This window comes from Pholcus phalangioides, unplaced genomic scaffold (genome assembly GCF_987345545.1).
Source record: "Pholcus phalangioides strain wild (caught in Gottingen) unplaced genomic scaffold, Ppha-v1.0 ptg000024l_1, whole genome shotgun sequence".
Lineage (NCBI taxonomy): Eukaryota > Metazoa > Arthropoda > Arachnida > Araneae > Pholcidae > Pholcus > Pholcus phalangioides.
Window position 1 is genome coordinate 12,561,511 of NW_028301616.1, and position 12,211 is coordinate 12,573,721.

At 39.1% G+C, this 12,211-nt stretch overlaps 1 protein-coding gene across 2 annotated transcripts in view; it reads right to left on the reverse strand.

Annotated features, from left to right (window-relative positions):
- Nucleotides 1-227: 227 nt before the first annotated feature.
- Nucleotides 228-12,211, reverse strand: part of LOC149068747 (potassium voltage-gated channel protein Shab-like) — a 128,759-nt gene continuing 116,775 nt past the window's right edge. The window contains exon 6 of one of the 2 annotated variants that reach the window (XM_089250514.1): nucleotides 228-999. In XM_089250514.1, the coding sequence (XP_089106640.1) occupies nucleotides 940-999 (60 nt within the window). In that variant the 3' untranslated portion in view covers nucleotides 228-939. The remainder of the gene's footprint in view (nucleotides 1,000-12,211) is intronic. The other variant, XM_089250513.1, reaches the window with a different exon arrangement.

The following is a 12,211-nucleotide window of genomic DNA, read 5'->3' on the forward strand; positions in this document are numbered from 1 at the left end:
AGATACTGAGCAACAATTGGAAGTTAGAAAACGGGGAACCATATAAAAAAAATTTTATTTTGTGACACACTGTATTTTCACTCACAAAACTGGTACAGAGTGATTTTTGAACACATTTTGAGCATTTTTTAAACTGGAACCATTCCTCTACGATGAACAGTCCATGGCACCCTGTATAAAGAATATCCAATAGACAAGATAGAATAAGAGAAACCACACACTATGTTAACATAAATTATCTTTATAATCATCATAATCGCGGAAAATTCGTTGCTTATCGGAACCGCATGAGATAATTGCATGCCCGCATCAATACATTGACAGACTTTACATATACAGTGCATGTCTGGGTACTTGTCGTGCAATAAGCATTTGTAATATTATATTTTCTTCGATTGAGAAACTGTTTTCACACGGTAGTACGCATAATGTAAGAAATTACTTATAAACGCGCAGGGCCGTCTTGGCAGCATCGTGGAGGCCCTCCAACTAGGCTGGAATTGTTTCTCTCGTAAATAATTCTACAAGATGTTATCATAGGAACCCACAATGACCAAGACGGCCCTGTAGACAAGGATGCAACCCCCCCCCCCCCTAAACAAGAAAATTCAACATGGCGTTGCAGTCCATGTGCCAAAACTCACAATTTCGTCGTGATTTTTCTTTCAATACGTACACAAATTGCAAATGTCCTTTTGGCTATTCGTGGAGGGGGTTTATAGGTAAGGGTAGACATTGGGTAATGGATAAATTCTTGACGGAATGCACAGTCGACCGACGACTAATATTTCTCTAAGACTTGGCACATGTAAATTTTTTCACAGTTCAGTCGTTTTTAATATATGGTACATAATATAATTTCTTCTTGTGCTCGTATTTTATCTATTTACAACAGTGTTGGTCGATTCATTGGTCTTCGAATCACTCGTTTGACAGTCATCACTGGATGGTGGTGGTTAAAAAACGATTGCTCAGACACCTTTGCAAGCCATCTTCTACCTGAAACATACAGAAAGAAAAAAAGGTTATCAAAAATTTGTTTGGTTTTATTTACTATTTTTTTTCGCATGTTATTAGCCTCAAGCCGAGTCCACACCCGCAGAACTCGGCACACCTCAAAAACCGGTTTTGAGGTGTGGCTAGCACAGCGCGGGCGATTTCAACGGTCATTTTTGCGTAGTCACACCCCAAAATTTGCACAGCGGAATTCTGCGGGTTTATATAGATCCGGCTTCAACGACACTGCGTACATAATTTTCATCACGGATAACTTCTTTTCGCATCACATTACTCATCTACCGTTCATTTTTTTGGGACTGTACTGTCCGATAGAGTTTGAGAATTAGTTGCGAATTTTCGCAGCAGATAGTGGTGCGGGCAGGGAAAAAAATAAATACGAGCGCTGATATTTCCGAAACATCGATCATTTGCAGCAACAACATGATATGGTCTCTTCCTTCTGAGTAAGTGCGGTCAGATGCTACAGGATAAAGCAAACAGGAGGAAGTCTAAGTTGACAACTAGAAATGCAAAAAATTCTGAAATACATTTCTTAAGTTCAAAGACTTAAAGGAACAGTTAAATTACAGCAACCTAGAGGAGCTTATTACTAGAATGGATGAGCATAAAGGTCAAATTACTTTGCCATGTACAGATCCGTCGGCTGCAAAAGTGATAAGTTCGGCAGTTCGCTAACAATTTGAAGATGAAGTTACACTTGAAAAATTGATAACAGAACAACATATTGTCTTCATACTGATATAAGTCAGGTAGCTTATTATAGATTACTATTTTAATATGAAATTTATGATATACAGTGCCCCAAGATAACTTTAAGGACGCCAATTCCAGGGTAACAGGCCAAAATAACGGATGGGGAAAACACCCAAGATTAAGTCGACGAGAGAAATTTCAATTCTCTTCAACAATACCTCCAATGGGCAATCTCAAAATACTACAAATAAATGTAGATCGAACTAGAGCGGCAATAAACTTGCTCATAGATACAGCAATCAAGGACAAGATTGACATAATTGCTTTACAGGAACCAGGAATACCAGGGTAACCACTGCGTGGATTTCCGAAAAGATGGATATCCAAATATGGGGAAGCGGCAATCCTGGTACTCAATGCAGACATTCATCCTATGACATATCATACGAACAACATCACATCGATTAGAATCTCACAGCCTCAACATGATCTAATATTAGCTAGTGCGTACTCTTCACCAAAAGACTGTGTTGAGAATATTCAAAAAGAAATGGACCAACTGTTGAAACGGCCCCATCAAGCGAACCTATTGTTACGCAGTGACCTCAAGAGTAATCACCCGCTTTGGGGAGACTATAGAACAGATACCAAAGGAAACACGCTTATTCAAGGGCGTAGCCAGGGGGGGGGGGGACTTGGGGGTCTGGTCCCCCCCCCCCCCGAAATGTGAGAAAATGACCCACCAGACCAGAATTGAACGTTTCCGTCGCTGCCCAGCCTTTGCAGGCTGTCTGGCGACTTACAGATCACCAGGGGTGGTATGAGAAGGAAAAAGACAAGTTTGTGCATGTGTGTAAGGTATGTAGTGTATGTGTGTGTGTAGAGAATGAATGAGCCAGGAGAGTATTGTTTACAAATCTTCGCGAAATGAATGCTCATCGAGATAAAACACAACGCAATCGAAGAACAAGGGGGAAATAAATGTCTTAAGGGAAGTAGCTGATGATATGCTACCCAAAAACCCCAACATTATAAATATTTACATAATCGAGAGACACTAACCAGAGATGTTTGAGGTACTGTTGAACCCTCATCAGTCATATAACCATAATCAAGAACGTCAAAGAAAAAGTTATAATGAAGACATGACACATACCATCTCTGTATTGTAATAACATCAGTTTCAACACGACACGAACCCAATGCACCATTTTATGCAAGCGCAAATTATGAATAAATGAGAAAAATTATTAATTGCGAAAAAAAAAACAAAAACAAAAAAAAAAAAAACATATAAATGCCTCTGAATTGCGATCACAGCATCCGCAATATCAAACAAAACTGATATTAGATTGATAAATTGTTTAAAAAAAAAAAAAAAAAAAAAAAATCAAAATCATGAAAATGTTCTGCAAATTACATCAATTCGTCACCCAATCCACGCTCAGCAAGTCCATTGGCCTAGAGTGTACTGTGGGTATTCTAGGGTCATAATAGACAATTTCTCTAAGATACGGGTGTTCAGATGATCGTAGCCTGTCAAAATGAGCATTGGCAAGCTCCTTGATATAGTCCAAGATTAGTGGTAAGTCAAGATCTTTACGGATGTTTTTTCCTCTCACATACCAGGGGGCTCTGGTAAACTGACGAAGAATGATGTTCTGCTGTGTCTGTAAACGTTTCATATTTGCAAGACTGGCATGAGCCCACACTGGGGCAGCATATGTCAGAATAGGACGAATAATAGTTTTAAAAAGAATTACTTTATTCCTCAACGTTAGCCTGGCCTGTGGGAATGTGATTCTGGATAGCATCCCAACTGCTTGTGAGGCCTTATTTCTTACGTACATCACCTGAGGAGAAAATGAGAGCGACTTATCTAGTATACAACCTAGATACTTGACTTGGAGTTTTCTTGTCAACACCGTATTGCCGATGTATATGGGAGTTCTTGGGAACTTGTACCGTCTTGTGAAGAGAATATATTGACATTTTTGATGATTCAACTTTATATCGTTGTCTTGGCACCAGTCCTCAACGTCTTCAGTTGATTCTTGTAAATTTTCAATACATTTTTTCCCTTTTTTGTGATTGGTCAACAGGATGGCATCGTCAGCAAATAGACCAAGCATTCCGCGCTGAGGAGCTGGGAAGTCATTGATGTATAGCGCAAAGAGCAGTGGTCCCAAACAAGAACCCTGCGGGACAGACGCTTTTATTGGTCTAACAGTTGAGAGACAGTTGCCATTTTTGACTTGGAATCTTCGATTGGAAAGGTAACTGTTTAAAAAGATGATGAAATAGTCAGGCAAACCCAGGTCAATTAGTTTGGATAATAAGGTCGTGTGATTCGTTTTGTCGAAGGCCTTACATATATCCAGACAGAGAGCACAGACATGTTCCTTGTAGTTGAACGCAGTCATCACAAACTCGGTAACTCTGTGCAGCTGAGTAACGCAAGAATGCCCCCGCCTGAATCCGTGCTGCTCACTTCGAAGAATGCTGTTGAAGGACAGGAAAGCGTCAAGACGTGAAATATAGATACGTTCAAAGACTTTAGAAATGTTACTGAGTAAGCTGATAGGTCTGAAGTTTTGAGAGAAAAGTGGGTCAGTTCCAGATTTATGAAGAGGTTTGACAATAGAAAGTTTCCAGACATTAGGAAAATAGCTTGTCTGAAGCATGCTATTAAATATATTAGTGAATGATTTGAGGATAGAAAGAGGAAGATTTTTAAGAGCGAGATTTGAAATTTCATCATGACCAGAAGCTTTTTTAGTTTTGAGTTTGTTAATCATGCCCCTGATTTCGTCAACATTGGTCAAACCGGCAGCACCCATTCCGCGCAAGGCATCCGAGCGAACTCTATCCAGGAATTCTTGAACTTTTCCATGGTGAGCTGAAGCAATACTTCGAGATTGCAGACTGTTTGGCATGAATTGCTTTTCATAGTTATCAGCAAACGTTTCAACAATCTCTTCATTTGTATACAACAGTTGACCTTGTTCGTTTGTAATTTTGTCCACCGCTGGAGATTTTCGTTTACAGATTTTCCACGCCTTCCAAAGTGAGCCATCGGATGCTGTGGCCTCCTCAATGAAGTGGGTGAATCTCTCATTGACATATTCAGTTGTTTCTTGTCTTATTTCCTTTTCTAGTCTGTTTAGAGTGGTTTTGTCAGACCGTCTTCTAAATCTTTGCCAGAGTTTTCGGACCCGGTTTTTTAGTCTGATTTTGTCCCGTAATTCTTCCGAAATGCCAAATCTGTTTTCTTTTGCCTTAATCTTCCTGGTAGAGGCTTGAATAGCTGTTTTAATTTGTTCAGTCACATCAACTACTGCATTTTCAATACAGTTCGTCGTCAATTCCGCTGAGTTCCACACTGGTAATGTTTCCAGCGTAGAGCGGAAGATTTCCCAGTTGGTTGATTATGGGAAAGGATGGCTTGATGTGACAATTACAAATTCGCATGAAATGCTACTGAATACGTCTTGAAAAGTGGACGAGAAAGTGACTCTCAGTGGACATAAATACATTTATTTACAAATGAATGCGACTATTTCCCCAAAAACAGCAACAACGATATAAAAAAACAGCGAGGAAGCTAAAGGTCTTCAGTTTGAAAACAAAAAGCGTAATTAAAACGGTACAGTTTTGTGTGTTTTGTGTTGGAATGTCAAGACAACATAACCCTACAACTAATTTGCCAGGAACTAATGACATATATTACTGACATGTGTGAACAGATATTTCCAAAAGTGAACCCTTCACCAATTCAAAACCTCGCATGGTGGAATGATGAATTAACGTTAGAAAGGAAACGTCTAAGACCACTGAAGAGGAGGTGTCATAGAGAAAAGGATTCGGACAATCAAACAAGGTTAAAACAATTATATCGGAAAGAAACCGCATTATACAAAAAGAAAATCAACAGGGGGAAAAAAGAAGGCTGGATCAAGTTTTGTGAAAAAGCGACGGAGCCTTATGGGAAAGCACAAGACAAACACGAATACAAGTTCATTTACTGTAAGGCAGTCAAGAAATACACATGATAGTGATACCAGAAACGATCCACCTTTCTGAATTCAAGAAATTAATAGATAAACTATGTGTGAAAAAAAAAACTCCCGGTCCTGAAAGAATAATAAACCGCATTGATTGAAAAAGTATCCATGCTTTCCACAAATTCTTTTTTTTTTTCCCCCTGATTCTTTTCAATAAATGCCTCAGGTTCAATACTTTCCATACAGCATTCACGAAAGGGCAGCTGATACTGTTTCTAAAACCGGGAAAGGATCCGAACAATATCACAATTCATACCGTTCAATAACTCTTATAAACACAGTGAGTAAAATCCTCGAAAATATGCTGACACAAAGAATCAACTACTACATCGAGAAACGAAGTGGATCAGCGATAAACAACATGGATTTGGAAGAGGGTTCTCGACGGAGACAGCAATCCCAAAGATTCATGACAGTATATGTTACAAACATTTAAGAGTAAAAAACAGGATGTTGCCCTAATATCAATAGACATTATGGGAGATTTCAATAATATTTCACATAAAATCATAGTAAGTCAACTTCACAGCATTTCAATGCCGGACAATGTGAGAAGAGTGGAGCCACTATAGTTCAAAAGAAATGGTGCCCTCAAAGCTTCTGTAGTGGGTCGATGCTTTAGAACATTGTCAGAAATGATTTAGTCACGAAAAACTGGCCTGAAAATATAAAAATAGCATCATGGGCCGCAGAATAACTCCGTCAGAAAACACAAAATGCTTAGGACAATAGGCTTAACTTTCGTACACATACAAACCTCCAATAGAATTAAGCTTGCTGCAAGATCTCTAGACCAGATATCAAAGTTTTGCAACCCAAGAACCAAGCTTAGCTTAAAGAATAAAATCATGATGTACTCGCAAGTAATTCGACCAACTGTACTTTACGCAGCTCCTGCTTGGCTATAATGCCTCCAAAGGGAACATGTACAAACTGCAAATTTTTCAAAACAGAGTACTAAGACGCATTTCAGGAACTCCAAAATAATTCAAACTATCTTTCTTTCTTTCAAACTGAGCACAACTCAGGTCTATCACCATCTATTACCAGGCGATTTACCACCTAGTGAGTTGTATCCAACAGTCTGAGTGCATAAGTAGTGTTGTTGTTTGATTTTTCAGTGTCGCCATCTATATTTCAAAAGTGAAGTGAGTGATGTGTTATGATTGAATTACATTTGTACTGTTTGTAGGTCTGTTGCTCTCTGTGGCGAGACTTTTTAAAGGGGAGAACGGCTCGCATTCGCGCCATGTCAAAAGAATCTAAAAAAAAAAAAAATTTTGGAGAAATCCAATACGAGACATTTGCAAGACGAAATGAGCGACTACGACTTCTCAGGCCAAAAAACGTACCGATGATTCAGTACAGAAAAAGAACGTGTGTTTATTGTGTTGGAGTACCGCCGATTAAATCACAGCCCTACTGCCACAAGGAGTTTTCAAACGCGATTTCAAGTCGCAAAAGGCCCAGATGGGAAAACAATTCGTGAGCAATTCAAAAAAAATTTCAGCAGACAGGCAACGTGGCCGATGCGTTAGTCGGAAATGTGGGTCCCACCCACTCCGTCGTTACACCTGAAAATGCAACGGTACTTGCTGCAGTTATTGAGCGTCATCCGAATAAATCTGTCCGCAGACTTGCAGCTGAATCCGGAATCACGCCATCCAGCACGTACAGAATCGTGCGGAAAACATTACACATGTTTCCGTACAAGATTCAATGTCGGCACGCCATACCAGTTCGAACTGAACGACAACGAGAGGATTTCGCTAACGAGATGCTCAACATGATTGATGGTTCTGGTTTCGATGTCGCCCGAATATGGTTTACAGACGAGGCGCATTTTCATCTGGATGGTGTCGTTAGAAGACACAATTGGCGAATTTGGGGTACCGAAAATCTGCATTTGTCTCACGCACGACCACTCCATTGCCCAAAACTTACCGTTTGGGCTGAAATCTCCCGCAAAGGCATCATTGGGCCCTTTTTCTTGCGAGAAACGGTGACGACTGACCAGTATATTGCGACCGACCTCACCCCTTCGACTACTTTCTGCGGGGCACACTGAAGGACATTGTTTACCGCTACAATCCTTTAACACTCGACGAGCTGGAGGAGGCTACTTGTCAAGCTTGTGTGTCGATTTCCGGTGACACACTATGGAGAGTCACTGTCAATTTCATTCTTCGTTTGCGGCATGGGTATTGTGTGAAAGGTGCACATTTTGAATCGCTTCTGATGTGAATGCAACGAGCTCTGCTTGCATTACCCACTATGTACAGCTTACATATGATAATGTCACCTGCGGCGCCATCTATCTACGCAATTTGTAACTAATTTTTAGGTTTATCCGATTCTTAGTTTTTTTTAATAAACATACCACTGGTTTCATGCTTCTATCTATATCACCGTTTCCGCGTTATTTATTTTCAAAGGTCCTTCGTGAAACACCCTGTATGATGTGTGCCGATTTATATTAGATTAATGATAATGAGTGCAAAGATCCGGGGAGGCTCGTAATGAAGGCGCGCGCCCCCTGGAAGATTTCTAGTCATAAGTGTTAGCATCGCTAGGTCACGGGAATTTTTTTGACAGAAAAAAAACCAAGCAAAACAACAGCCGATAGGTGGCACTGACATATCAAAGTCAAAGATTACCGAATAAGGAACAGAATACCTCCAAATCGTTTATTGCAGCAGTATGTGTTACACATGACCAACCACCACAGGGGGATAACACATTGCAGGCGAGTCACAAATCCAGCAACGGCATAGTGCAGCAGGTCCACATACACGGTTTATAACGGAGAACTGGTTGTGGATTAGGAGCGCCAATTCTTTTAACCGTCTCATTTGCATATTTTCACCGAAGTCGCCAGTACCAGCGCCACCTATCGGTTGTTTTTTAGTTACATTTTTCTGTCAAAAGAAAATTCCCGGGACCTAGCGACGCTAGCCCTGCAACCCATTTTTTGTTTCGGACCAGACCAGAATGGAATTCATAGCCAATTCTCATCCGATTAAGGACGACTGTCGGCATACAAATCGGCCAGGAAGGCCTATGAAGAGAGGAAAAAGGTGATGAAAAAGAAAATGGGTACACAATCAGTTTGTCAGGCTATCCTAAATTAAGCCAGAGTAATCATTGCCGCCACAACACTCTTTCTGAGATATGTCGGTTATTTTTCCGGTTATTATTCATTTTTAAAGTTTCTATGAACTTTTTGCCCACCCCGTATTTTACTAAACATACTTGACTACATATTTTCACCTATAGATGGCAGCAGATTTTTCAAGACGAATGTGAAAAATTTACTTGAAAGGGAAAATTTCCGTCACTTAAAATCCACAAGGTGATCGAAAAGGAAACAATTCAATTCGGAAAAACCTGAATGATTTTATTAACAAACAAAATTCCGTTGTCAGAATAGTTACGTTTATTGCCAAGAGATGGCACTGAAGTTGAAAAAATGTTCATTGCATCATCTGCCGATAGCAACTGTAACTATTTCATCATTGAAATTTTTCGTTATTCAAAAAAATTAATGCTTTTTTTCTCGTGAGAAAACGTTACGATACACGAATACAATGAATGTAAGAAAAATATTAGTCAAAAACCGGCATATTTTTAGTTTTAAGTTTTTTTGGAAAACAATATCCAAATATTTCTTTAGTTAAGCTAGTGATGGCCCGCGGGACGCATGGCCGCTTAGAGTTTAATAGTACAGATGTTTTGAATTTCAGGGTTTTCAAAAAATTCATTCAAGAGATTTTTGTTTAATTTTTGCATATGCAGAAAGTCGTGAGAATTTAAATAGAAATTGTTTTAAAAACCTTTGCACATATGCAAAAACAAAAAAAAACACCTCAACATAATATGCAATTCAGAAAGGCTGAGAGTGATTTTTTTCTATCTGTGTGTAATCAAAATAAAATTTCAATACTCAAATTATCTAATCAATTAGGATAAAAGAATTATAAAAATTATATTTGTGTGAAAATTGACTACTGGTATTTTGGAATGAAATTTTGTACTGGCGCCCTCTAGAACATTCAACCACTGGCAAAGATGCTAGCAATTTTAATTTCGAGCGATTGCAAGATGCAATAAAGCATTCACTTTTTTACTATGGATAACGTGAGGGGGGGGGGGGAAGAGATGGTGATGAGAGCTATAGAAGAAAGGCTATAAGTGGAAATGTTAGTGATGTGAATCAGAGAAAAAAAAAGGGGGGGGGTGAATTTGATTCAATATACAGGTGCAGTAGCCAGGGGTGGATTAAAATCGGTCGAGGCCCCGGGCACAAAAGAAAATATTGGATACCCTTAAATTTGAAAAAAGTGTGAAGTTGTTTTTCGGGGCCCTTTAGAAGGGCCCGGTGCGCCTCTGGTAGCAGCCCTCACCAACGATAACTTAGACATAAATTATAAGAAAAAGAATACGAGAGTATTGGAAGATTGACCGATCCTGCGTGTTTTGCTGATTGCACAGTGAAGGGTGTAGCTTTTCCGGGGGGGGGGGGGATTTAAGTTTTAAAATAGAAATAACTATAATATATTCAGTAATAGCGATTCACGCCATTACTGATCTTAAAGATGCAGATAAAAAATAATAGTTAATATTGATGTGGGACTACATAACTTAGTCACGGTCACCGAGATATTTGAATTCAAACTCGAAGAAAAATTGGGAAAGAATAGCAAGATAAAACTAACGGTCAACGCTTCTTTCACTTATTTATTCTGTTCTTTCCTAACTTTTCTCAATCTTTTTGAATTCAAATATCGCAGCGGATTATTGCACTAAGGAACGTGGATTTTTTTTTTTCCGTTGGCTTCCGGAGAAACTTTCTCAGTTTTTGAGCACAGGGTGCCCGTATAAAAAATTTACTTTATCTTTATATACTATTTATATACACCCCCTTGCAATATGAATGACGTATCTGACGTTCACACGTTATTTGGATATATTTTCTAATTGAAAGTATGCCTTTAGGATCAACGGCTTGCCAGTAATTTGCAGTGCATGCTGTTAGCTATGCATTCCTGTATAATCGTTTATTAATGTTTTCTCCCTACACGGTCCCGTCCCCTTAAATTCTTTAAGCGGCGTACTCAATAGCTTCTTATTTTAGCATTGACAAACATAAATATCTTGTATATATATAAAGTTGATTTCTCAACGGAACCCTACGGCCCCTCCCCTTTTTTTTCCTAGTTTTCATATGCTGGAAACCAGAATAAAACCTACTTCATTAAAATGGATATGACAGTTTCAAGAAGGTTTAGCGATGTGTGTCGATGCCGTGTCCCTTAAAGGGGTTCGCAGGGGCAATGGCTAAAAATTGACCAAAGTAGATAGAGCCTGGGCCGTGTTCGGTTTGAAAGAAAGTAAATACGAATGGTTCTTCGAACAAAAGGCGTTTTGAAAGTGTTTCAGACCAGTGAGTGCTAATCTCGAGCTTTTATGTAGAAAATTTTGATTTCTGAGTCAATTCCGGAGTTGCTCGAGCATCCACCGTCTCGGTATTGCTTTCAGTTCCACAGATAGGTCTGGCACTGAGATTTCGGACTCGGTTTCTAATGGACATGAAACTTTATGGAGGTTTTTGAGTTATAAGAATGGGAATATTCTTGACATGGTATATAAATTTCTCCAACAGCTGCTGGCAACGACAAAGAGCAACAGATCAATCGGTATACGATGGGTATATATATTTCTAATAAATCATCGATACGGGCACTGATAATATCGGTGGATTCCAAGTTGCGTGATCATCGATCGATGTTTAATTCCGCCCTTAAAACTCGGGACATTGTTTTCCAATATTTTCCACCTGCTACGGATGTTCAAAATGTCCGATTTTCTTACGACACAAAACTCTTTTTTCTAGCTTTTATTGCCACATAAGTGTCCAACTTACACGCATGTGCCAACACACACATCAATATATATGTATTTTTTTTATTCACATGCTAACATACGTGGCTTGGGATCTAAAATCGATTTAACTTATCGGTACTAAATTTGTTATTATCCGGAAGAACATATTGTGAAATTTATTTTGAGTTTCTTGGTGGCAATCCAGTAATATCCACCACATATTGCCGTCCAACTCCTCTAACACAGCATTATTGACGGACAACAAAACAACTTTTTTAAAAAAAAGAATTATTCATTTCTACTCGGAAGTTTTGCATGCTCTAGGCTAAGGGGTTCTTAACCTTTTGTTTCCCAGACGTCTTGAACGGATGTAATGGAGGCCACGAACCCCTTTACACAATGGTTCTCAAACCTTCGTCACTAGCGGCTGTCTTGTCCAACACATGGTTCATCTGTGGCTTAGTTTAGTATATTTTAATAAATAATTAAAGTCACTTCAAAATATAAATAGGCAAATCGATATCACAAATCAACATCTCCAGCTCACTGCG